Genomic DNA, 27,768 nt, shown 5'->3' on the forward strand with positions numbered 1-27,768 from the left:
CCTATCTATCAATCTATCTATCTATCTCCTATCTTTCTATCTATCTATCTCCTATTTATCTATCTATCTATCTATCTCCTATCTATCTATCTATCTATCTATCTCCTATCTATCTATCTATCTATCTATCTATCTATCTATCTCCTATCTATCTATCTATCTATCTATCTATCTATCTATCTCCTATCTATCTATCTATCTATCTATCTATCTATCTCCTATCTATCTATCTATCTATCTATCTATCTATCTATCTATCTATCTATCTCCTATCTATCTATATATCTTTCATCTATGTATCTATGTATCTATCTATCTATCTCCTATCTATCTATCTCCTATCTATCTATCTATCTATCTATCTATCTATCTATCTTCTATCTATCTATCTATCTATCTATCTATCTTTCTATCTATCTATCTATCTATCTATCTATCTATCTATCTCCTATCTATCTATCTATCTATCTCCTATCTATCTATCTATCTATCTCCTATCTATCTATCTATCTCCTATCTATCTATCTATCTATCTATCTATCTCCTATCTATCTCCTATCTATCTATCTATCTATCTATCTATCTATCTATCTATCTTCTATCTCCTATCTATCTATCTATCTATCTATCTCCTATCTATCTATCTATCTATCTCCTATCTATCTATCTATCTATCTATCTATCTATCTATCTATCTATCTCATATCTATCTATCTATCTATCTATCTCCTATCTATCTATCTATCTATCTATCTATCTATCTCTCTCTCTCTATCTATCTGTCTATCTTTTACTATCTATCTATCTCTTTCTTATCTATCTATCTATCTATCTATCTATCTACTATCTATATATCTATCTATCTATCTATCTATCTATCTCCTATCTATCAATCTATCTATCTATCTCCTATCTTTCTATCTATCTATCTATCTATCTTCTATCTATCTATCTATCTATCTATCTATCTATCTATCTATCTATCTATCTCTCCTATCTATCTATCTATCTATCTATCTATCTATCTATCTATCTCCTATCTATCTATCTATCTATCTATCTATCTATCTCCTATCTATCTATCTATCTATCTATCTATCTATATATCTTTCATCTATGTATCTATGTATCTATCTATCTATCTCCTATCTATCTATCTATCTATCTATCTATCTCCTATCTATCTCCTATCTATCTTCTATCTATCTATCTATCTATCTATCTCCTATCTATCTATCTATCTATCTATCTGCTATCTATCTATCTATCTATCTATCTATCTATCTATCTCCTATCTATCTCCTATCTATCTATCTATCTATCTATCTATCTATCTATCTATCTATCTATCTATCTCCTATCTATCTATCTATCTATCTCCTATCTATCTATCTATCTATCTATCTATCTATCTATCTCCTATTTCCTATCTATCTATCTATCTATCTCCTATCTATCCCCTATCTATCTATCTATCTATCTATCTATCTATCTATCTATCTATCTATCTATCTCCTATCTATCTCCTATCTATCTATCTCCTATATATCTCCTATCTATCTATCTCCTATCTATCTATCTATCTCCTATCTATCTATCTATCTATCTATCTATCTATCTATCTATCTCCTATCTATTTATCTCCTATCTGCAGCGGCCAAAGCTATTACCATATTACACTGCTTGATAGTTGACCATCCAATACACGGCACCAGTCATGGTGAGGTCACATGGTCAGGTCACATCCAGTAGTGATGCCCTCTGGACATTTTCTTCCACTCAGAATGCTTGGTTCCTGTGCAAGGCAAAGGCATACACCTTGGTGCAATACCTGTTCTGCCCACTCTGTGGTGTCTCACCAGACACCCTCCCTTCCCCCAGCCCCATATATGTGTACTGGACATAGTTCACAACTTCTGGCTGAAAGGCAGGGTCCCAGGAGAACTGTGCATACATTATCAGTATTCTCTTTTCATAGGGCTTGAGGTGTCTTTTGGTTTTCATTGTTATATTTGACACCATGTACAGAAGTGAGTCCCCTGAAGACACCAGAGGGAGGGGTCCCCATACTCTCAAAAGTACATATCTTCTCACTTACTTTATTTTCCCTGTTAGGAATCACACTTTGCAGCAGGCTGAAAAGTAAGGCTGTTCTGGATAAGGTTTTACCAGTTACACTGACATCTGGTGGCCAGCATAGAAACTGCAACGTATGAACCTAATGGAAAATGTGCGACTCCAAAACATACTCGATGCAACTGTACTTAAATAAGCCCCAACCCCCCAAAAATGACACGCCCAAAGGTTATCAGTTTTTTCCCCCAGTTTTATTTCAGTAAATAACATCAGTTTTTAAGGCAAAAATATCTTTATCTTAGGTTTTATTAAGGAGAAAAAAACACTGACAAGTTCTTAGGGGGTTGCACAATGTTACAAATATGTGTTGCCCTTCCCAATCCCCCCTCCCCCCCCCCCCCCCCCCCCCCCCCCCCCCCGTCAACAATATCCCCTCCCACCTTACCCCGATATCCCCTCCCTCCCCCCAACCCTAATATCCCTCCCCCCCACACCCAGTCCCTGCAAACAAACAAAATTTAAGATATGCATTTTTTTTTTAATTTCTGGACATTTTTTATGGCAAAAGAGGGAAAAACGTGAACATCAACAGATGACATCCAAACCGAGAGGAATGCATAGACTGTAACTGGGAGTGAACTATCATCAGCTGATGATGCGTTTCAGTGTCCCAGTACAGGGCAGAGGCTGAATACTGGGTCATTCTATGAAGATTTAGTAAAATTCCAATCAAACTGATCACTTAGATTGGGACCCCCGGGTTGTAGCAGCCCTTGGCCCTTCTATTCCGGTTGACTTTGTGAGTGAGGTCACAGCGGCGTATTGGAGTAATGGAAGAAACACTGTAGTGCAAATAGTTATAAAGTGACTTAGGGACTTTTAACATATAAAAGAAAATGAAAAAAAAAAAAAAGTACTATTGGCATCGTCAGGGCATATAACTTAATGTCTGATCTACGGATTAGAACAGGAAAAATGAGAGAAAGAGACACAGACAGCAGGTGAGAAAGGAAAGATGTGCAAGAGATGGGTATGGTATGGTCTGATTACTAATGTCAGGCAGCTGCAGGTAAAGTTAGGCCCTGAATAGCTAAGCCTGGTCTGATTACTAATGTCAGGCAGCTGCAGGTAAAGTTAGGCCCTGAATGGCTAAGCCTGGTCTGATTACTAATGTCAGGCAGCTGCAGGTAAAGTTAGGCCCTGAATGGCTAAGCCTGGTCTGATTACTAATGTCAGGCAGCTGCAGGTAAAGTTAGGCCCTGAATAGCTAAGCCTGGTCTGATTACTAATGTCAGGCAGCTGCAGGTAAAGTTAGGCCCTGAATGGCTAAGCCTGGTCTGATTACTAATGTCAGGCAGCTGCAGGTAAAGTTAGGTACTGAATGGCTAAGCCTGGTCAAGTGAAGTGGAAAGTTCACGAATGCCAGGCAGCTGTAGGTAAAGGAAGCTGTTGGATGGCTAAGCCGAGCCTTGTGTAGTGAAGTGGAGAGTTCACTAATGTCAAGCAGCTGCAGGTAAAGCTAGGTATTCTATGACTAAGCCAAGCCAAGCCTTGTAAAGTGAAGTAGCGTTCACATGAAGGTAGGTGTTGTATGGCTAAGCTAAGCCTGGTCTGGTGAAGTGGAGAGATTACTAATGTCAGGAAGCTGCAGGTAAAGTTAGGTACTGAATGGCTAAGCCTGGTCCGGTGAAGTGGAAAGTTCACGAATGCCAGGCAGCTGTAGGTAAAGGAAGCTGTTGGATGGCTAAGCTGAGCCTTGTATAGTGAAGTGGAGAGTTCACTAATGTCAGGCAGCTGCAGGTAAAGCTAGGTATTCTGTGAGTAAGGGTTCATTTACACAGAAAGATTATCTGACAAAGATTTGAAGCCAAAGCCAGGAACAGACTATAAACAGAGATCAGGTCATAAAGGAAAGCCTGAGATTTCTCCTCTTTTCAAATCCATTCCTGGCTTTGGCTTCAAATCTTTGGCAGATAATCTGTCAGATAATATTTCTGTGTAAATGGACCCTAAGCCAGGCCTTGTCTGGTGAAGTAGAGGTCACATGAAGGTAGGTGTTGTATGGCTAAGCTAAGCCTCTGGTGATGTAATGGAGGGATTACCAATGCCAGGCAGCAGAAGGTAAAGGCAGTCATCTGTGTGCACTGGCAGGGAATGAAATGTTATCCAATCAATGGGTTTTCTTCTTCTTAAAGTTACAAGACTGAATTGAGAAACAAAAATAGGAACACAGAACAAAGTGACACCAGCAATGGATTCTCTCTGCCCCCCTCCCCCACCCGCCCCATACATACGAAAATAGACACAACATTATATTCTGTATAAAATGTAATGACCATGGGGGGGTGCTTCAGCCGGTGTGGTTGGTCATGGGCATTCCATGAGGCAGGTTCTGCTGGAATACCTCGCTCTTGTGGAAGGCAGGCACATAAAGTGCAGGGTTGGAACCCAGGGGGGTCGGAGCGAAACCTTGAGGGGCCACCACCTGTGGCAGAGAGAAGGGCCCCGCGTTAGGAGGTGACAGGGACTGGACCACCTCGTAGGCTTCACCACCATTTTCCCTCAGGTAGGGGTGCACCTGCCGTTTTCCTTTCTGTCGGCGATTGCAGAACCAAACCCTGACCACCTGCAGAGAGATGAATGAGAGTCATGAGAAATGGTAAAGAGCAAAAATCTATCTATCTATCTATCTATCTCCTATCTATCTATCTTCTATCTATCTATCTATCTATCTATCTATCTATCTATCTATCTCCTATCTATCTATCTCCTATCTATCTATCTCCTATCTATCTATCTATCTATCTATCTATCTATCTCCTATCTATCTATCTATCTATCTATCTATCTATCTATCTACTATCTATCTATCTCCTATCTATCTATCTATCTATCTATCTCCTATCTATCTATCTATGTATCTATCTCCTATCTATCTATCTATCTATCTATCTATCTCCTATCTATCTATCTATCTATCTATCTATCTATCCATTATCTATCTATCTATCTATCTATCTATCTTCTATCTATCTATCTATCTATCTATCTATCTATCTATCTCCTATCTATCTATCTATCTATCTATCTATCTATCTATCTCCTATCTATCTCCTATCTATCTCCTATCTATCTATCTATCTATCTATCTATCTATCTATCTATCTATCTCCTATCTATCTATCTATCTATCTATCTATCTCCTATCTATCTATCTATCTATCTATCTATCTATCTCCTATCTATCTATCTATCTATCTATCTATCTATCTATCTATCTCCTATCTATCTATCTATCATTCTATATACTATCTATCTATCTATCTATCTATCTATCTATCTATCTATCTCCTATCTATCTATCTATCTATCTATCTATCTATCTATCTATCTATCTATCTCCTATCTATCTCCTATCTATCTCCTATCTATCTATCTATCTATCTATCTATCTATCTATCTATCTCCTATCTATCTATCTATCTATCTATCTCCTATCTATCTATCTATCTATCTATCTATCTATCTATCTATCTCCTATCTATCTATCTATCTATCTATCTATCTATCTATCTATCTATCTATCTCCTATCTATCTATCTATCATTCTATATACTATCTATCTATCTATCTATCTATCTATCTATCTATCTATCTCCTATCTATCTATCTATCTATCTATCTATCTATCTATCTATCTATCTATCTATGTCTCTATCTATCTATCTCCTATCTATCTATCTATCTATCTATCTATCTATCTATCTATCTATCCATTATCTATCTATGTATCTCCTATCTATTTATCTATCTATCTAAACAATAGATGGGAAGGCGGCACTCCGAAAATAGTGAAAAAACAGTGGTTTTATTCACCCATAATGTGCAATACAACGTTTCAGTTTCTCGATGAAACCTTTTTCAAGCAACACATATATATACATATATGTATGTGTTGCTTGAAAAAGGTTTCATCGAGAAACTGAAACGTTGTATTGCACATTATATAAGCTGGGTTCACACTACGTATATTTCAGTCAGTATTGTGGTCCTCATATTGCAACCAAAACCAGGAGTGGATTGAATACACAGAAAGGATCTGTTCACACAATGTTGAAATTGAGTGGATGGCCGTCATTTAATGGCAAATATTTGCTGTTATTTTAAAACAACGGCTGCTGTATTGAAATAATGGACGTTATTTACTGTCATATGGCGGCCAGCCACTCAATTTCAACAGAGCCTTTCTGTGTTTTTAATCCACTCCTGGTTTTGGTTGCAATATGAGGACCACAATACTGACTGAAATATACGTAGTGTGAACCCGGCCCGGGTGAATAAAACCACTGTTTTTTCACTATTTTCGGAGTGCCGCCTTCCCATCTATTGTTTGGATTCTTAAGGAGCTTGGGTCTAACTCCTGAGGGCCGTGCACCCACCGGAGCTATCTGCCACACAGTGCCGTCTACACCTAGTTCATTTCCTATCTATCTATCTACGTATCTCCTATCTATCTATCTATCTATCTATCTATCTATCTATCTATCTATCCATTATCTATCTATCTATCTCCTATCTATTTATCTATCTATCTATCTATCTCCTATCTATCTATCTATCTATCTATCTATCTATCTATCTATCTCCTATCTATCTATCTATCTATCTATCTATCTATCTCCTATCTATTTATCTATCTATCTATCTATCTCCTATCTATCTATCTATCTATCTATCTATCTATCTATCTATCTCCTATCTATCTATCTATCTATCTATCTCCTATCTATCTATCTCCTATCTATCTATCTATCTATCTATGTATCTCCTATCTATCTATCTATCTATCTATCTATCTATCTCTCCATCTCCTATCTATTTATCTATCTATCTATCTATCTATCTATCTCCCTATCTATCTTCTATCTATCTATCTATTATCTATCTATCTATCTCCTATCTATCTATCTATCTATCTATCTATCTATCTATCTATCTCCTATCTATCTTCTATCTATCTATCTATCTATCTATCTATCTATCTATCTATTATCTATCTATCTATCTATCTATCTGCTATCTATCTATCTATCTATCTATCTATCTATCTATCTCCTATCTATCTATCTATCTATCTATCTATCTATCTGCTATCTATCTATCTGCTATCTATCTATCTATCTATCTGCTATCTATATCTATCTAACTATCTCTCTACTATCTGTTGAGAATAACTGGATCCACTTACGTCTTTATCCATGTTCAGCTCGCGAGCGATTTGTGATATTTCTTGCGCTCCCGGCTTGGAGCAATGCATAAAGTAATTTTCTAGACTGCGTTTCACGTTGTTCTCGATGCTTGTTCGATGTTTTCTCTTCTGAGCTTGAGGCAGAAGTTGACCACGACTAATAATCTTTTGGGTCATGAAAAGAAACAACACTCTTTTAGCACACATTGACTAATACTGGACCCCTAACCAGTGACCCGGGGGCCCTCTTAGTTCAGACCACCTTTCCCCCATGTTAGTCTAATGACCCACCCCCTAATTCCCTATGGCCCTTACGAATTCCACCCCCTTAAGTTGTAGTGTTGGGGTGCCCTCAGTTGTTCCCCCATTGGAATGACACAAAGGGGTCAAATAACAAAAATAAGTTCTAGTTATGAGAGGTTCCTCATAGTGGATGGGATCTCTACTTTCATGGCTTCTACTCACCTCTTGCAGATTTTCGTTGTGCTCCACCTCGTGCAGCCAGCTCTGGAGCAGTGGCTTCAGCTTGCACATGTTCTTAAAGCTCAGCTGTAAGGACTCAAAGCGGCAGATGGTCGTCTGACTGAATGTTTTGCCTGGAAGACGATAGACAGAAGATGTCAGATCCCTCAAGATCCTACACAATGATCTCCAGCCAGGTGTCCCCGGACATAGCTCTACATGGGATCTTACCAAACAGAATTCCCAGGGCAAAGCCGACATCTGCCTGTGTGTACCCCATGGTGATCCTCTTATGTTTCAGGTCTTTCGCGAATTGTTCCATTTCAGAAGATGTCGGAGGTTCCTGCTAGATTAAAGATGAAGGAGATTAGGACAAACTCAACATTTTAAAGAATTTTTACCAACACAGGGCTGACCAATAGATCTAATATCTAAAAAAAAACATTGATCTAGAACCATGGACTTCATCCTGCAGTTCTCAAGCTCTTGTGAACAGACAGCCAGGGCATGCTGGGAGTTGTAGTTTTGGACAGTGAGGTAGAAGGAGTGGAGACCACAGGTCAAGAAGATCTCAAGTTCTCAAGCACAAAATAGAACTGAGCTCAGAGATATATCAGGATCAGCAGTAAGGAAGGGAACAAGTTCACGAGCTTAGTCAAGGTGGAGAACGCCCATTAGGTCAAGGTGGAACAATAGAAGGGCATAGTACAAGATGGAGCCATTTCCATCCAATACAACAAGGCCAAGAGGTCACCATGACTGATGGTTAAGTAGTACAAATTGTCAACTCAATATAACAAGACAATTGTTGGGTCCTCAATATGGCCACCTCAATGTAACAAGACCAGAACCATGGAAGTCTCTACAGATCAACGTGATCACCTTAATGTAACAAAAAACACTGAACAATACATAAAGTCAATGCAAAAGATTCAATAGTTAGTCATGAAAATATTTAACAAGACTGAAGGTTTAGTACTATAGAGGGTCTCCTCCATATAACAAGACCAAAAGTTCAGTCCTATAGAGAGTCACCTCCATACAACAAGACTAAGGGTTCAGTACTCTAGAGAGTCACCTCCATACAACAAGACTAAGGGTTCAGTACTATAGAGAGTCACCTCCATACAACAAGACTAAGGGTTCAGTACTATAGAGGGTCTCCTCCATACAACAAGACTAAGGGTTCAGTACTATAGAGAGTCACCTCCATACAACAAGACTAAGGGTTCAGTACTATAGAGAGTCACCTCCATACAACAAGACTAGGGGTTCAGTACTATAGAGAGTCACCTCCATACAACAAGACTAAGGGTTCAGTACTATAGAGAGTCACCTCCATACAACAAGACTAGGGGTTCAGTACTATAGAGAGTCACCTCCATACAACAAGACTAAGGGTTCAGTACTATAGAGAGTCACCTCCATACAACAAGACTAGGGGTTCAGTACTATAGAGAGTCACCTCCATACAACAAGACTAAGGGTTCAGTACTATAGAGAGTCACCTCCATACAACAAGACTAAGGGTTCAGTACTATAGAGAGTCACCTCCATACAACAAGACTAAGGGTTCAGTACTATAGAGGGTCTCCTCCATACAACAAGACTAAGGGTTCAGTACTATAGAGAGTCACCTCCATACAACAAGACTAAGGGTTCAGTACTATAGAGTGTCTCTTCCATATAACACGACTAAGGGTTCAGCACTAGAGTCACCTCCATATAACAAGACCAAGGGTTCAGTACTACAGAGAGTCTCCTCCATAAAACAAGACCAAAAGTTTGCACCCAGAACAAGCTCTAAACCAGACCAGTTAATCCGCTAGCACAGGGGATTCCCAGCAATACAGACCAGGAGTCCCGGGGGTCACACAGGCTCCTTAGTAGAAGAAGCTGTAAAGTTTCCTTATCAGTACAATGTAATACAATGCTATATACTCAACGTCCTCTCACCGGGGTGTTTGGGTGGTCGCTGCAGATGCCCTCGCTGGCCCCGCTGGACAGGCTCTTGGGGGTGGTGGGGCTGATGTTGTTGTCGTTGGTCGGGCTGACATTAGGAGTATTTGTGGTATTATTGGTTGCGCCCCCTCCGCTGGAGACGGTGCTGGTCGTGCTGCTGCACCTGCTATTCTCCATGCTGGACAGACCACTCTCCATGGGGCCATTGGGGCTCTGATTGGTGGGGTACTGGTGCACAGGCTCGGAGGCTAGGGGCTTCTCCTCAGGCTTGTTGGGAGCCACAGCATTGTTGCCCCCGTTCGGGGTAGTTGGCCAGTAGTTGTTGGCAGCCCCCCATCCCTGGGTGTAGTAGGAGGCAGAGGGCATGTTGGGGGTTTGGGGGCTAGTGGTCGGGGATTGCCCCTTGAGCTCTGGTTCCTCCTCTCTCTCTCTCTTTGAGGTTCTCTTGGTCTCCAGCAGGTTGGGCATTAGCTCTCTTGGCCCTTGGCTCTGCTCCCCTCCATGGATGCCCAGGCTCTGGCTGCCATGGTCCAGCTGTGGGAGGTGGCCCCAGGCCATGACCTGAGCCGAGCAATCCGCCATAGCCTGGAGCCCCAGGTCTCCATAATCCATGGACTTCATGGAGGAGAAAGGGTAAAATGCCTGGTGGTGGTGGTGGCTGAGGCCAGGGTACCCGGCCATGTTGTACTGGCAGCTGGCATCTTGCATCAGTCCAGAGCTGTGGGGGAAGGCCTGGAAGGACTGCTGGCTGTACATGGCTGCTAATGGCCTCCTGACTGGTCTATGCTGAGATAGGGCTGTGGGGTCACTGCTGGCCTGATCCCAGGGATCCTCTGATCATCTTCTGACAAGTCCTTGGAGATGCGATCAACCAGCGGCCGATCAATGTTGTCTTCTCTATTGCCCCATGCAGAGGGTCCTGGTGGTCCCTGGAGAGGACAAGATGGGGGCTGCTAGAGAAAAATCAGTTCCATACAGTTCCAGTAGAGGGCTCCAGTGGGTCCAGTGCTCGCAGGAGGGAATGTGATGCTCTCACAGTTGTCTTAGCATTAATCTAATTCAGTAAGGTAGGGGGCTTCTTAGTCTTGTCCAGAGACCCCTCCTCCCCAGCTATGCTAATAGACCTCCCAGGTGATTGGTCAAGCAAATGATCCCCCTTCCAAGGATCATGAATAGGGCAAAGAAGTAGTTAACAGAGTGGAAATGGGGGATTGTGCTCCAGTAATGTGGTATTGTGGGGGTACTGCCCCTTAGTGACCCCCAAACCTGTGGTCAGCAGGACAGTAATGGGTCCAGGTCAGGAGGGTCCACAGGGAATAAATATTCAGCAACCCAGAACCTGAGAACTACAAACCCCAGCAACACCTCCCAATGACACTACATTTCCTGCACATTAGTGTAATAAACCATTGACTGAGGGCTGTGACCTGTGCCAAGAGAGGATCACATCTGTCTGCTAATGGGAGAGGGATAGACAGACAGAGAGATAGAGATAGATAGATAGGAGATAGATAGATAGATAGATAGATAGATAGGAGATAGATAGATAGATAGATAGATAGATAGATAGATAGGAGAGATAGATAGATAGATAGATAGATAGATAGGAGATAGATAGGAGTTAGATAGATAGATAGATAGATAGGAGAGGGAGAGAAAGATAGATAGATAGGAGATAGATAGATAGATAGATAGATAGATAGATAGATAGATAGATAGATAGCAAATAGATAATCCACGGCACTCACGGGGTTTTGGAATGCTGCAATAAATCACTTACTTTTTTCACCGTTTAACCCGGTGAGTGCCGTGGATTATCTATTTGCTATTTGGGAACGATCTGTGGTCAGGATCCAGGACCGCTGGCACCCGAATATTTTTGAGCAGTGCTGCTTAGACTTTCTGTTACATAGATAGATAGATAGATAGATAGATAGGGAATAGATAGATAGATAGGAGATAGATAGATAGGAGATAGATAGGAGATAGATAGATAGATAGATAGGAGATAGACAGATAGATAGATAGATAGATAGATAGGAGATAGATAGATAGATAGATAGATAGATAGATAGATAGATAGATAGATAGATAGGAGATAGATGGGAGATAGATAGATAGATAGATAGATAGATAGGGAGATAGATAGATAGATAGATAGATGATAGATAGATAGATAGATAGATAGATAGATAGATAGGAGATAGATAGGAGATAGATAGATAGCTAGATAGATATAGATAGATAGATAGATAGATAGAGAGATAGATAGATAGATAGGAGATAGATAGATAGATAGATAGATAGATAGATAGATAGATAGATAGATAGAGAGATAGATAGATAGGAGAGGGAGAGATAGATAGATAGGAGAGGGAGAGATAGATAGATAGATAGATAGGAGATAGATAGATAGATAGATAGATAGGAGATAGATAGATAGATAGATAGATAGATAGATAGATAGATAGATAGATAGACATTTTGTCCTGTGTGGGTTGGTTGGAAGTTGTTGGTCAGGCACCTTTTCCTTGCTCTCTATGGGGTGGGTTCCCCACAAATGTTGTAGCCTCTTCCATCACAAATAGCTGTGAGTAGGGGGCTAATGATGTCTCTGGCAGCAGCAGATATAGCTGGGCCCAGACAGTGCAATCTTATTAGTATGATAAGCACACAGGGTCCTGAGAGCGGCCCCCCTGCCCCCGGTGTTTGCTCTTCTCTGGGGTCAGACTGGTGGCAGATAAGGGGGTATAATTGGCTTTATAAGGTTGGCTGTAGCTGTAATGAAGAGGCAGATGATGACTTTCTGCTTCGCAGTCACGAGGGGGTTAAGCAGATTATTTGGAGGTTTTCTTTGTTAATTGTGACCAGGTAACCTTATTATTGCCGGTGACACCTCCTAATCACATTACCCCCGCCGGCCCCCTATAATCCTGTCTCCTGCAGACACATGGAGGGATGTCAGGGATACACCGAGACCCCACCTGGCAGACACTTTTGGGGGGCTCCTCCATGTTGGATGGTCTGGACTGGGCTCACACTTGTAATTTGTAATTTGGTCAGAATTTTTACCTAAAACCAGGAGTGCGTCCAAAACACCAAACTTTTTTCTATGTTTTTATTTTTTTGAGTTTAGAGGAAAAATTATGTATGAACCCAAGCATAGGCCGATCCCTGGCTAACCCCCCCCCCCCCCAATGGTGACCACCATGTTCCAGCAGAACGTTCTCCCCTGACTACGGCCAACCCATGGTCTTCCATCTCAGGAGCAGGATGCGGCCCACCTCACCACAGGGGGCTCCTGGGTAAAGGAGCCTGTAAGTGCACAATACCTCCAGCACTTTGATTCATTGTTCCCAAGCCCACCATCCATCCCCCACCCTCTTGGCTCCTCTCCCCAGGACACCACTCTGCCCAAAACAAGACCCCAAACTAGATCCTCCACATTCCAGCAGCTCCACCATTCAGGCCTCTGTGCAGACCCCTCAACCTGTGACTTTGAACCTGCTGGGGTATTGTGAGCGTGCTCAGTGCACCATGTACGCCCCACAGCAGACCCCCACTACACATGGACCTGACACTTCTCTGGGGTAAACTGCATGAAATAATTAAATGTCCAGATCTTTGGGCATTAGATGATTTACTCCCCCCCCCCCCCTCCCTCAAATTGGAAGTGGTGTATTCTCTTCAGTCTGACACAGTGCTCTCTGCTGCCACCTCTGTCCATGTCAGGTACTGTACAGAGCAGGAGAGGATTTCTATGGGGATTTGCTGCTGCTCTGGATAGTTCCTGACATGGACAGAGGTGGCAGCAGAGAGCACTGTGTCAGACTGGAGAGAATACACCACTTCCTGCAGGACATACAGCAGCTGATAAGTACTGGAAGGCTGGAGATTTTTAAATAGAAGTAAATTACAAATCTCTGACACCAGTTGATTTGAAATAATTTTGGTGAATTTGGGGTGAACAATCCCTTTAACACAAGAATGCTGTATGCAGTACACAGCAGACTGAGCACGCTCACACAGTATCTCCTCAATTATCCAGCAGGGTCACAGCCAGAGCCCTGAACAGACGCTGCCTTCAGATATCCATGCATGATGGGAGTTGTAGTTTTCCCATGGGTTGGGGATCATTACTAGGGTCTCCACTGGCTGTAGGCTATGATGGGAGTAGTAGTTTTCCCATGGGTTGGGGATAATTACTCGGGTCTCCACTGGCTGTAGGGTCTTTGGCTGGGTGGGGGGTATGATGGGAGTTGTAGTTTTCCCATGGGTTGGGGATAATTACTCGGGTCTCCACTGGCTGTAGGCTATGATGGGAGTAGTAGTTTTCCCATGGGTTGGGGATAATTACTAGGGTCTCCACTGGCTGTAGGGTCTTTGGCTGGGTGGGGGGTATGATGGGAGTTGTAGTTTTCCCATGGGTTGGGGATCATTACTAGGGTCTTCACTGGCTGTAGGGTCTTCGGCTGGGTGGGGGCTATGATGGGAGTTGTAGTTTTCCCATGGGTTGGGGATCATTACTAGGGTCTCTACTGGCTGTAGGCTATGATGGGAGTTGTAGTTTTCCCATGGGTTGGGGATCATTACTAGGGTCTCCACTGGCTGTAGGGTCTTCGGCTGGGTGGGGGGTATGATGGGAGTTGTAGTTTTCCCATGGGTTGGGGATCATTACTAGGGTCTCCACTGGCTGTAGGGTCTTTGGCTGGGTGGGGGGTATGATGGGAGTTGTAGTTTTCCCATGGGTTGGGGATCATTACTAGGGTCTCCACTGGCTGTAGGGTCTTTGGCTGGGTGGGGGTATGATGGGAGTTGTAGTTTTCCCATGGGTTGGGGATCATTACTAGGGTCTCCACTGGCTGTAGGGTCTTTGGCTGGGTGGGGGTATGATGGGAGTTGTAGTTTTCCCATGGGTTGGGGATCATTACTAGGGTCTCCACTGGCTGTGGGGTCTTCGGCTGGGTGGGGGGTATGATGGGAGTTGTAGTTTTCCCATGGGTTGGGGATCATTACTAGGGTCTCCACTGGCTGTAGGGTCTTTGGCTGGGTGGGGGGTATGATGGGAGTTGTAGTTTTCCCATGGGTTGGGGATCATTACTAGGGTCTCCACTGGCTGTAGGGTCTTTGGCTGGGTGGGGGGTATGATGGGAGTTGTAGTTTTCCCATGGTTTGGGGATCATTACTAGGGTCTCCACTGGCTGTAGGGTCTTCGGCTGGGTGGGGGCTATGATGGGAGTTGTAGTTTTCCCATGGGTTGGGGATCATTACTAGGGTCTCCACTGGCTGTAGGGTCTTCGGCTGGGTGGGGGCTATGATACAATACATTCTAAATAATTTCCAGACCTTTTGGCAGCACTGTGTATTGGGGGCTTTGTCTGGGGTTTCTGTGATACTTTGCGGTGGTCTCACGCCATGTTGGATGATGTGCTGTGTTGTGGGTAGAGGGGTCCGGGCCCTTTGTCTCCTCTTCTGGCCGCCTCTGTCCCACCCAGAAGACACAATGAGATGGTAATGGAAGGTAAACGCTTCCCCACAGTCACACAGGCCTCAGTGTTTTGGGTCCGGCGTTCCCTCACCCCACCCATCATGTCCTTGGCTCTTCCCCGGACCCCTGGGGGGTCTCCTCTATAGACTATTGGAGCTTTCACAGGATGAAGCAGATTTCATCAACATTACCAGTGAAAGGAGGTTCAGGTATGATAATGGAGGGCCATTTCCCCTAAAATCATCTCTTTCTGGGAAAGCTGGATCACTCCCATCATTTCAGAGATGCCTCAAAGGGGATGTCCCCCCCAAGATACCAGGGGCTCAGGCCGACCCTGTACAACCACACACCACATTTTCCTAATCTTATAGACAAACCAGAAGTGGCTGTAGTAGAGCCCCCCTCTAAAGACCCCAGAGACGCGGCCATAGCTAGTGCTGGGGGTGGAGCATGACAAGCCTCTCTATACAAGCTCCGCCCCTTAGGCATGGAATGGCTTTACCTGGAGTGTTCCTTTGAGGACACTATCATCCCATTGGTGGACGCTCCCGGATCCTGTACTTTTCCGGGGAGATTTGGGGCGCAGTTTTCCAGCAGGATTGTACCTGTTGCGCATAGCGACCAATCACAGCTCTGCTTTCATTTTTACCAGAGCTCATTAAAATTTGAAAGCTGAGCTGTGATTGGTCGCTATGCGCAACAAGGGACATTACTCCTGTCAGACTGATAGATCCGGCTTCTGTAAGGGGGGAGATATATGGTACAGTCCCTGGTTACCCATAGCAACCAATCTCAGCTCAGATTTCAATTTACCAATGGGGTCTATGCTGGGCCTTGCGTGTTTCTAGCTCGGGGTCTCTCCTGAATCCTGTAATTCTTCACTTCGAGGGGGATTTTGGGGTCTCTCCTGGAGTCTGTAATTTTCGACTTGGTTGTTTATGCTGGGCCCGGCATCTCTCTATTTTGGGGTCTATGCTGGGCCCGGCATCTCTCTATTTTGGGGTCTCTCCTGGGCCCGGCATCTTTCTATTTTGGGGTCTCTCCTGGGCCCTGCATCTCTCTATTTTGGGGTCTCTCCTGGGCCCCGCATCTCTCTATTTTGGGGTCTCTCCTGGGCCCAGCCTCTCTCGATTTTGTGGTCTCTCCTGGGCCCTGCACCTCTCTATTTTGGGGTCTATCCTGGGCCCCGCATCTTTCTATTTTGGGGTCTCTCCTGGGCCTGGCATCTCTCTATTTTGGGGTCTATGCTGGGCCCGGCGTCTCTCTACTTTGGGGTCTATGCTATGCCCTGCACCTCTCTATTTTGGGGTCTATCCTGGGCCCGGCATCTATTTTGGGGGTCTCTCCTGGGCCCGGCATCTTTTTACTTTGGGGTCTGTGCTGGGCCCGGCATCTCTCTATTTTGGGGTCTCTCCTGGGCCCGGCATCTCTCTATTTTGGGGTCTCTCCTGGGCCCGGCGTCTTTCTATTTTGGGGTCTCTCCTGGGCCTGGCATCTCTCTATTTTGGGGTCTCTCCTGGGCCCGGCATCTCTTTTTTGGGGTCTCTCCTGGGCCCAGCATCTTTCTATTTTAGGGTCTATGCTGGGCCCGGCATCTCTCTATTTTGGAGTCTCTCCTGGGCCCTGCATCTTTCTATTTTGGGGTCTCTCCTGGGCCCGGCATCTTTCTATTTTGGGGTCTCTCCTGGGCCCGGCATCTTTCTATTTTGGGGTCTCTCCTGGGCCCCGCATTTCTCTTTTTTGGGGTCTCTCCTGGGCCCGGCATCTCTGTATTTTGGGGTCTCTCCTGGGCCCGGCATCTCTCTATTTTGGGGTCTCTCCTGGGCCCAGCCTCTTTTTATTTTGGGTCTTTCCTGGGCCGAGCCTCTATTTTGGGGTCTCTCCTGGGCCCAGCATCTTTCTATTTTGGGGTCTCTCCTGGGCCCGGCATCTCTGTATTTTGGGGTCTCTCCTGGGCCCAGCATCTTTCTATTTTGGGGTCTCTCCTGGGCCCCGCATCTCTCTATTTTGGGGTCTCTCCTGGGCCCGGCCTCTTTCTATTTTGGGGTCTCTCCTGGGCCCGGCCTCTATTTTGGGGTCTCTCCTGGGCCCAGCATCTCTGTATTTTGGGGTCTCTCCTGGGCCCAGCATCTCTGTATTTTGGGGTCTCTCCTGGGCCCAGCCTCTTTTTATTTTGGGTCTCTCCTGGTCCGAGCCTCTATTTTGGGGTCTCTCCTGGGCCCCGAATCTTTCTATTTTGGGGTCTCTCCTGGGCCCCGCATCTTTCCATTTTGGGGTCTCTCCTGGGCCCGGCATCTTTCTATTTTGGGGTCTCTCCTGGGCCCGGCATCTTTCTATTTTGGGGTCTCTCCTGGGCCCTGCATCTCTCTATTTTGGGGTCTATGCTGGGCCTGGCATCTCTCTATTTTGGGGTCTATGCTGGGCCCGGCATCTTTCTATTTTGGGGTCTCTCCTGGGCCCCGCATCTCTCTATTTTGGGGTCTCTCCTGGGCCCCGCATCTCTCTATTTTGGGGTCTCTCCTGGGCCCAGCCTCTCTCGATTTTGTGGTCTCTCCTGGGCCCTGCATCTCTCTATTTTGTGGTCTATCCTGGGCCCCGCATCTTTCTATTTTGGGGTCTCTCCTGGGCCTGGCATCTCTCTATTTTGGGGTCTATGCTGGGCCCGGCGTCTCTCTACTTTGGGGTCTATGCTATGCCCTGCACCTCTCTATTTTGGGGTCTATCCTGGGCCCGGCATCTATTTTGGGGGTCTCTCCTGGGCCCCGCGTCTTTTTACTTTGGGGTCTATGCTGGGCCTGGCATCTCTCTATTTTGGGGTCTCTCCTGGGCCCCGCATCTTTCTATTTTGGGGTCTCTCCTGGGCCCCGCATCTCTCTATTTTAGGGTCTCTCCTGGGCCCGACGTCTTTCTATTTTGGGGTCTATCCTGGGCCCTGCATCTCTCTATTTTGGGGTCTATCCTGGGCCCCGCATCTTTCTATTTTGGGGTCTCTCCTGGGCCCGGCATCTATTTTGGGGGTCTCTCCTGGGCCCCGCGTCTTTTTACTTTGGGGTCTATGCTGGGCCTGGCATCTCTCTATTTTGGGGTCTCTCCTGGGCCCCGCATCTTTCTATTTTGGGGTCTCTCCTGGGCCCCGCATCTCTCTATTTTAGGGTCTCTCCTGGGCCCGACGTCTTTCTATTTTGGGGTCTATCCTGGGCCCTGCATCTCTCTATTTTGGGGTCTATCCTGGGCCCCGCATCTTTCTATTTTGGGGTCTCTCCTGGACCTGGCATCTCTCTATTTTGGGGTCTATGCTGGGCCCGGCGTCTCTCTACTTTGGGGTCTATGCTATGCCCTGCACCTCTCTATTTTGGGGTCTATCCTGGGCCCGGCATCTATTTTGGGGGTCTCTCCTGGGCCCGGCATCTTTTTACTTTGGGGTCTGTGCTGGGCCCGGCATCTCTCTATTTTGGGGTCTCTCCTGGGCCCCGCATCTCTCTATTTTGGGGTCTCTCCTGGGCCCGGCGTCTTTCTATTTTGGGGTCTCTCCTGGGCCTGGCATCTCTCTATTTTGGGGTCTCTCCTGGGCCCGGCATCTCTTTTTTGGGGTCTCTCCTGGGCCCGGAATCTTTTTACTTTGGGGTCTATGCTGGGCCCGGCATCTCTCTATTTTGGGGTCTCTCCTGGGCCCGGAATCTTTTTACTTTGGGGTCTATGCTGGGCCCGGCATCTCTCTATTTTGGGGTCTCTCCTGGGCCCTGCATCTTTCTATTTTGGGGTCTCTCCTGGGCCCGGCATCTTTCTATTTTGGGGTCTCTCCTGGGCCCGGCATCTTTCTATTTTGGGGTCTCTCCTGGGCCCCGCATTTCTCTATTTTGGGGTCTCTCCTGGGCCCGGCATCTCTCTATTTTGGGGTCTGTCCTGGGCCCAGCCTCTTTTTATTTTGGGTCTTTCCTGGGCCGAGCCTCTATTTTGGGGTCTCTCCTGGGCCCAGCATCTTTCTATTTTGGGGTCTCTCCTGGGCCCCGCATCTCTGTATTTTGGGGTCTCTCCTGGGCCCGGCATCTTTCTATTTTGGGGTCTCTCCTGGGCCCAGCCTCTTTTTATTTTGGGTCTTTCCTGGGCCGAGCCTCTATTTTGGGGTCTCTCCTGGGCCCAGCATCTTTCTATTTTGGGGTCTCTCCTGGGCCCCGCATCTCTGTATTTTGGGGTCTCTCCTGGGCCCGGCATCTTTCTATTTTGGGGTCTCTCCTGGGCCCCGCATCTCTCTATTTTGGGGTCTCTCCTGGGCCCGGCATCTTTCTATTTTGGGGTCTCTCCTGGGCCCGGCCTCTATTTTGGGGTCTCTCCTGGGCCCAGCATCTCTGTATTTTGGGGTCTCTCCTGGGCCCAGCATCTCTGTATTTTGGGGTCTCTCCTGGGCCCAGCATCTCTCTATTTTGGGGTCTCTCCTGGGCCCAGCCTCTTTTTATTTTGGGTCTCTCCTGGTCCGAGCCTCTATTTTGGGGTCTCTCCTGGGCCCCGAATCTTTCTATTTTGGGTCTCTCCTGGTCCGAGCCTCTATTTTGGGGTCTCTCCTGGGCCCGGCATCTTTCTATTTTGGGGTCTCTCCTGGGCCCGGCATCTTTCTATTTTGGGGTCTCTCCTGGGCCCTGCATCTCTCTATTTTGGGGTCTATGCTGGGCCTGGCATCTCTCTATTTTGGGGTCTATGCTGGGCCCGGCATCTCTCTATTTTGGGGTCTCTCCTGGGCCCGGCATCTCTCTATTTTGGGGTCTATGCTGGGCCCGGCATCTCTCTCTTTTGGGGTCTCTCCTGGGCCCGGCATCTCTCTCTTTTGGGGTCTATGCTGGGCATGGCATCTATTTTGGGGTCTCTCCTGGACCCTGCATCTCTCTATTTTGGGGTCTCTCCTGGGCCCGGCATCTCACTATTTTGGGGTCTCTCCTGTGCCCCGCCATCTGACTATTTTGGGGTCTCTCCTGTGCCCCGCCTTTCTATTTTGGGGTCTCTCCTGTGCCCCGCCTCTTTCTATTTTGGGGTCTCTCCTGGGCCCTGCATCTTTCTATTTTGGGGTCTCTCCTGGGCCCCGCATCTTTCCAGCTGGGGACAGGCATTAATATTGGATCTATTCATCTAATCCCAGTGTCTAGAGTCGGCCAGATTCCTCCATGGTCCTCCCCAGGAATGCTTTCAAACGTCTCATCAAAAAGATTGGGGCAGGGGTATAGAGATCAAGGCGAGTGCAGTTGGGAGTTTTGCCCTTGGGGAGGGGAAAGAGACCTCAGCATGTGAAAGAAGCCTCAGCGGGGACTGCAGAGCCATTGGAAGAAAAGAAAGACCCTGAGGGAGAGAAGGTGCAGGGGCGGGGGTCCAGGTGACAACACAAGAAGATGGGAGACAGAACAGGTGGCAGCAGTTTCCTCTTCCTAGAACTTTGGGATAAAAACTACATTACATATATGGGGGGTTAGCTGCCTGGAAGCTCTTTAGGGTGGCCCATAGAAGAGAGCACTATAGTGATCGTGATTTTGGTTCATGTTTTAAAACATTGATCAGCTGACATTGTGCAGGTTGGCTGATCTTTGCCTTTCAACATGTGCTATTACACCAAATGATTATTGGCCGGAACGGGTGGTAATCAGCCAAGTTTGGCCGATAATCACTTCATGTAATTGTACAGTAAATGGGGACATTAAAGGTTGTCACTCAGCAATAGTGTTGAACTGACTTCGAGAACTGTTCGGGTTCAGCAATGTTCTCCGAACACTCTGCACTTAACTCCCATCAGCTGGAGATGACAGATTATGTCCTAAGGCTGCCAGGAAAACATGGATGCGGCCTATGGCTCGATCCATGTTTTCCAGCACTCCCTAGGGTGGCATGCATCTTCTACAGCTGCAGGGAGTCAAGTACTGATTGTTTGGAGAGCGTTGCTGAACCTGAACAGTTCTCCAAGTCCGCTTAAGGGTACAAACACACACAGCAGACACGCAGCAGATTTGATACTGTGTTCAGTTATTTAGATCTAATCTGCTGCATATCGCAGCAGTAAATACGCAGCGTGTAAGCTGTGTGTGTTTGTACCCTAAGGGTACAAACACACACGGCATATACGCTGCGTATTTACTGCTGCGATACGCAGCAGATTAGATCTAAATAACTGAACACAGTATCAAATCTGCTGCATATCTGCTGTGTGTGTTTGTACCCTAACACTACTCAGCAACTTTAAGGGCTATTCCACTGAAACATAACTTTTGATATGTTGCTGCCCATGGTGAGGGTAACAATTCCTTCCATACTTCAGTCTCCTTCCCCCAGTTCTCAGCTGCTGCTTTCTGCTGAAGACACAAAAATATGTGTGTGAGCTTTTCTCTCTGTCTCCCCCTCTTCCCCCCTCCCTTCTAAGACAGATGTTGTAAACAAGTGCCTGGCAGGCTGTATCTGCAACATTGTAGCTTCTTTGTAATGCTGAGAGGATTAAATCACAGTGAGTTCATTAGCAACTTGACCCTAAAATGACCCCTCCAGCATTACAAAGAAGCTACAATGTTGCAGATACAACCTGCCAGGGATCAGTCGTCTTAGAAGGGAGGGGAAGGAGACAGAAAAGCTCACACACAGATTTTTGTCTTCAGCAGAAAGCAGCAGCTGAGAACTGGGGGAAGGAGACTGAATAGATAAGTAGTATGGAAGGAATTGTTAGTCTCACCATGGACAGCAACACATCAAAAGTTATGTTTCAGTGGAATAGCCCTTAAGGCTATGTTGACATTTTGTAAGACACCGGCCATGGTGTGAGAATATCATCCTGGCCGGCTGATCTTTACCACCGCTGATCATACCGTCGCATTAGAATTCCCCACTGACATGGTTTTCTACGGTTGCTATTCGATGAATAGCGGCCACATAAAACTGACATGTCAGTTTCTTGCAGCGCTGCTAGGGATCCCGGCCGGAGTGTATACTATGTGTATGTATATACGTACTATGTGTATACACTCCGGACGGGATTCCATTGAAGCCAGCACTACACAAGCTACGAAGTAATCACAGCCGTTGTTGCAAATCGGCAACAACAGCCATGATTATTACGTAGCTTACGTTGTAACAGTGATTTTAAACTCAAAAATGGAGACAGCCCAAACTCTCTGCGTCACTTTACATTAAGAAACGGCAAACACTTACTGAGATAAATAAAATGTCTGATATATTGGTAAGGAAAAAGGAGCGGAACAGCATCTGCAAGAGGAAAGACACGGACAGACACGCAATATTTCTCTCATATTTTACAGTTACAATTTGTGCAAAGAAGAAAAAATAATTTTATCACCGTTCTCCGCTATGATTGGTGGAATCTACAAGTAGTGCAATGCGGACAGGAAACAGCGCCCCCTGCTGAGCTCCCTTCTATACATATACTATGACGCAGGAAACCTCACCACCAGCAATATATGTGGTCAACGTCCATACATACTACATACGGTAGTGGACAGATGGCATTGGTCCATGATCGGGTGGACGGATGGCATCGGTCCATGATCGGGTGGACGGATGGCATTGGTCCATGATCGGGTGGACGGATGGCATTGGTCCATGATCGGGTGGACGGATGGCATTGGTCCATGATCGGGTGGACGGATGGCATTGGTTCATGATCGGGTGGACGGATGGCATTGGTCCATGATCGGGTGGACAGATGACATTGGTCCATGATCGGGTGAACGGATGGCATTGGTCCACGATCGGGTGGACGGATGACATTGGTCCGAGATCGGGTGGACGGATGGCATTGGTCTATGATCGGGTGGACGGATGGCATTGGTCCACGATCGGGTGGACGGATGGCATTGGTCCACGATCGGGTGGACGGATGGCATTGGTCCACGATCGGGTGGACGGATGGCATTGGTCCACAATCGGGTGGACGGATGGCATTGGTCCATGATCGGGTGGACGGATGGCATTGGTCCATGATCGCGTGGACGGATGACAATGGTCCATGATCCGGTGGACAGATGGCATTGGTCCTAATCGGGTGGATGTATGACATTGGTCCATGATTGGGGGGACGTATGACATTAGTCCATGATTGGGTGGACGTATGACATTGGTCCATGATCGGGTGGACGTATGACATTGGTCCATGATCGGGTGGACGGATGGCATGGATCCATGATCGGGTGGATGTATGACATTGGTCCATGATTGGGGGGACGTATGACATTAGTCCATGATTGGGTGGACGTATGACATTGGTCCATGATCGGGTGGACGTATGACATTGGTCCATGATCGGGTGACAGGCTGCAGAGGTCACTACAGGAGCTCACATGGCTGGGGGTCTGGCTGCTTGGACCACCATGGTTGCCCCAATTTTACATATGGAATATTGGAAACCCAACATACATGCATTGCAGCATAGACTTGCTCGTCTGTCCATAAAATTAAGTGCTGACAATGTTTAGCCCCTTTAAGGAGGTCACACACAGTTAGATCTGGACTGAGTGTCGGACTATATTAGGTCCATAGATGCATATATTCCTTGAAGCCTTGTGATTCTGGTTAGGCACTGGCACAATGGTGATGGTACAACTAGCCACATCCCAGGGGCATTGGCTTCACACTATGGGAAATCAGATACAGGAAGCAATGAATCTAATTGCAAGGGATCTGAGCACTGTAGACATAGGGATAAAAACACATGACATGTGTCTATATCTAACATAGTAATATTGGGGCCAGCGACAAGGCGCCGTGTTTAGTACTACAAGCATATTTGTAGGGTGGCTAAAAGTTTCCAAAGTTCACAGTGATGACTCAATTCTGCCCTTTCTAGAAACCTTATTGGGCCTACTGAGGTAAATGGGGTGTCCCCAAATACTTATGAGAGCCAAACGACCCTGAGGTATTAGATATAGGAATAACATGAGACTGTTATATGGTAGCAGCATCCAGCTATGGCTATGTTACTGTAATCTAATGTACTGTAGTATCAATAGGAGCCGTCTGTGTCTGTGATTTATCATCCCATCTGATACCTGTGCTCAGTTCCCGCTATGTGTTGCCAACCTGAGTAGTCAGATCCTCTGCAGCCTGATGCTCCACAAGACATTCAAGCTTTGTTCTACAACCTTAAAGGGGGTAAGCACAACTTCAAAAGCTTCTACCCATACGTCTGAATGATATAGGGGCTTGTCTGGGATTAGGAAAACCATGACTGTTTTTTTCCCAATATGCAGCATGGCTATGGGCTGTCTCTGGTATTATAATTCAGTCCAATTCACCTGACACAGCTGCAATACCAGATGCAGCCTTTGGGCAGGGGTGGTGCTGTTTTTAGAACAAAGTAGACCATTTCTTCCCCCGAAAAACCTGGACAACACCCTCTTTAAAGGGGAACTATCAGCAGTTTAGACAACTCTAACTTGCCGATCGCTCCCTAGAGGGTACGGTTGAGGATGAAGATGTGTTACCCTCATCCTCAGCACCCTTCCTGTGCTCACACTTGTTACCAATAAATCGTTAGGAGCACTGGGGGCATGGCTACTGCCCCTCAGAGCACCGATCCGGCCCCCTCTATTAATGATCATTAGAGGAGATGAACCAGTCAGGAGGCCGTAGCCCCTCCCCCCGCCATTGAGAAGCAATAGGGGGGTGGGTGGATCGCCACACAGGAGGCAGGGCTAAGGCCCCCCAAATGCTTATCAATGAATGCGGCTGGGGCTACGGCCCCCGACTGCCTGCCCCCTCTAATGATTATCATTAGAGGATTAATGCTCGGAGGGGCAGTAGCCACGCCCCCAGTGCTCGTAACAACTTACCAGGCACAACTAATAGCACGGGAACGGCACTGAGGATGAAGGTAAGAAAAATACCTTCATGCTCAGCGCCCCGCACCCACTGAGGAGCTATCAGCAGGTTAGATTCATCAAACCTGCTGACAGTTCCTCTTTACTACTACTTAGTACATGTTCCATCCAGACATGTATGAATCTATTTATAATACAGTGAGGTCAGAGCATACATTTCTGCATTGCTATATTCTGACATACCTGCAAAGGTTTGTATCTAAGGGTGACCTGACAAGCTGCCTTCAGTCACAAGGGGAAGCTACCCCTACGCCATTAAGGCCTAAATTTCTCTTCCTGCAAGAAAATACATCAAGAAAGATTGTTTTCAGACTCTATGGCCAACCTGTGACTTCTGGACAAAACAGACAGCGACATAAACCATGAAGGGAGTATATGGCTTTAAATGCCAAGTGGGTAACGGATACATTGTATATATCTATAGGGTTACAGAACAATATGTTTATAAAAGTGCAAATGTTTAAGGAAGTAACAATCATCTTCTTTAGCTCCGGAGAAATAAACCGATATGAAGAACAAGCTGCCGAGCTCCAGACTGGCTCTGTGCACTCATCACAAGGTAGGACTCTAGTCTGAGGTGCTCCTCTTTCCTCACGCTTGCTGCCCCGACGATCCCACGTTTCATCAGGGAAGAGAAGATTGAAATGAAAAGTGAAGAAAAGACAGAGGTTGGAGTATCGGGACGCCGGCTCGTCGCTTGTTTAACAGTCTTGCTTCTGTCACCGCGAGTGGAGCGGGATGGCTGAAAATAGTCTTTTCGCAAAATGAAAACAAAAAAGGAAAGAGTTGATCATATTCAGGAAAATCTCTGGTTTTATTCATGTCTTGAGCTCTTTATATTTTCTTTATTTGGAACTGGGTTTTGGTTTGCAGGCGGAGTTTGCTATTGATGGCCGTGGGTCGGGTGGTGGAGAGAGGAGTCATCAAAGAGTGGATTTTTCACCTCCATTTCTCCTGTCTGGTAAGACAAAAAAAAAAAGGAAAAAAGTGTAAATCAGATGTCTCAGAGTATCACATAGGATGCTGTATACAAAAAAACAGTAAAGGGGTTATCAAGCATAAGAAAAAACATGGCCGCTTTCTTCCAGAGACAGCACCGCTCTTGTCTCCAGTTCAGGTTTGCACTTAAGCTCCATTCACTTCAATGAAACCGAGTTGTAAAACCTGCACCCAAACTGGAGACAAGAGCGGTGCTGTCTCTGGAACAAAGTGTTCATGTTTGTGTAGCACTGGATAACCCCTTTAAATTGACATACTGACATAATTTGCCTCACTAGATGCCATATTCATTAATAGAGGAATAGATGTCAAGTAGTACTAGACACCCCACCCCCTCCCTGGACAGACAGTTCAGCCGGGGCTGTGATGTCACGAGAGCAGCGGCGATGCGACATTGTGGAATTTCTGGCATAATGCACCCTATGCTAGAAACATAGAAGATCGTTGGCAGAAAAAGCCCCCCTGGTCCATCTAGATCCCCTCCTATTATTTTCCTGCTTATTATCTCAGGAATATATATATTATATATACACATACACACATATATATATATATATATATATATATATATATATATATATATATATATATATATATATATATATATATATATACACACACACACATACATACCAGACAGGTTTACATTCAATTATTGTAGATTTTCCAACCACATCTGCTGGAAGTTTGTTCCAAGCATCTACTACTCTTTCAGTAAAGTCATATTTTCTCATGTTGCTTCGATCTTTCCCCCAACTAACCTCTGACTGTGTCCCTTGTGCTACCAGTCCTTTATAGGGATAATTAAAGGGCTATAGGAATTAGATAAGATTTTTTTTTTCTATCATATTGGGACTCCTGTTCCTAGTGGCCCCCATGTGGATTTTCTTCTCCGGGTGCCCTCTGTTCTCTCCTGACACGTGGAATGAGGGTTTCTTCCCTACAGCAACCTCATTAACTTCTATGACTTCTCCTTTGGGGACTATGCAAAGGAACAGAGTATATGTTAAACGGAGGGGAAAAAACAGGAACTGGCAGCTAATCCCGAACACAAAAACAGCAGAGGTTGTGACAGGCTTCATCTGAGCTCTGGCCGTCATAGCCGCACATTGAAAGCTTTCTCTGGGAGACCCCCGCGGAGTCTTTGTGTCTGTAACACTTTACCTTGTAACAAGGCTAATCAATGGCGGCATTGTTCTCTAAAAGGATCTATCATACTGGGGCAGCTTTGCAAACAAGCAGCGGGGACGGCAGAGACTTTATGCCGTAATGTTATATTATGAAGGTTGTCTGATATCGCACGCTACGCCCACTGGCAAATTGTATGATTACAGGGTGGCTGTGCCCTTACGCTGACTCAGGGGGCGCTTCATTCATAACATTTTACATTTACTACAGGTCTCCAATGGCTTTTCTCTAAGGATACTATATGAAACATCCCCCATGTGATAAGACTATTTAAAAGGGAATCTAGGGGCCGCTTGATCTCTTGGAGGAAGGATTACATATGTGCGGATGACCCCCTGTGTGAAGTAACTCGCTTTCTCCACACTCTTGAGAGGCCTGATCTGACACCAGGGCCCGAAGAACCCTCTGATACCAAATAGGATTACAAGCCCCTATTAACAAACCTCCCCTGCTGGGGTCCCTGTTCTACTCCCATTGGAACAACTTCC

The 27,768-nt window shown here is 45.7% G+C and overlaps 2 protein-coding genes across 6 annotated transcripts in view; both read right to left on the reverse strand.

Moving 5' to 3' along the window:
• Positions 1–4,390: 4,390 nt before the first annotated feature.
• LOC138802577 (POU domain, class 5, transcription factor 1.2-like) lies at positions 4,391–15,796 on the reverse strand. 2 transcript variants are annotated; one of them, XM_069986042.1, is made up of 6 exons: positions 15,739–15,796; positions 9,743–10,677; positions 8,018–8,129; positions 7,790–7,920; positions 7,325–7,489; positions 4,391–4,702 (listed from the first exon to the last, which is right to left on the reverse strand). In XM_069986042.1, the coding sequence occupies exons 2-6, from the start codon at positions 10,502–10,504 to the stop codon at positions 4,427–4,429; spliced, it is 1,446 nt and encodes a 481-aa protein (XP_069842143.1). In that variant the 5' UTR covers positions 10,505–10,677; positions 15,739–15,796; the 3' UTR covers positions 4,391–4,426. The 2 variants fall into 2 exon arrangements, with proteins under 2 accessions (XP_069842143.1, XP_069842142.1); XM_069986041.1 differs by having other exon boundaries at positions 8,018–8,132.
• Positions 15,797–22,409: 6,613 nt separating this feature from the next.
• Positions 22,410–27,768, reverse strand: part of NPDC1 (neural proliferation, differentiation and control 1) — a 62,695-nt gene continuing 57,336 nt past the window's right edge. For all 4 annotated transcript variants that reach the window (XM_069943795.1, XM_069943794.1, XM_069943797.1 and 1 more), the window contains one exon: positions 22,410–26,051. In XM_069943795.1, coding sequence (XP_069799896.1) covers positions 25,977–26,051 — 75 coding nt within the window. In that variant the 3' untranslated portion in view covers positions 22,410–25,976. The remainder of the gene's footprint in view (positions 26,052–27,768) is intronic.

This window comes from Dendropsophus ebraccatus, chromosome 10 (genome assembly GCF_027789765.1).
Source record: "Dendropsophus ebraccatus isolate aDenEbr1 chromosome 10, aDenEbr1.pat, whole genome shotgun sequence".
Lineage (NCBI taxonomy): Eukaryota > Metazoa > Chordata > Amphibia > Anura > Hylidae > Dendropsophus > Dendropsophus ebraccatus.

What these genes read in the sequence shown, in the direction of transcription:
- LOC138802577 (XM_069986041.1), bottom strand. Translation starts at nt 10,504, where the DNA reads ATGTACAGCCAGCAGTCCTTCCAGGCCTTCCCCCACAGCTCTGGACTG. An exon ending in GCGACCACCCAAACACCCCG is followed by an intron (nt 8,133 to 9,742) that starts GTGAGAGGACGT and finishes TCTTTAATCTAG; the next exon opens with CAGGAACCTCCGACATCTTC. An exon ending in AGCTGAACATGGATAAAGAC is followed by an intron (nt 4,703 to 7,324) that starts GTAAGTGGATCC and finishes ATCTCTCTGCAG; the next exon opens with GTGGTCAGGGTTTGGTTCTG.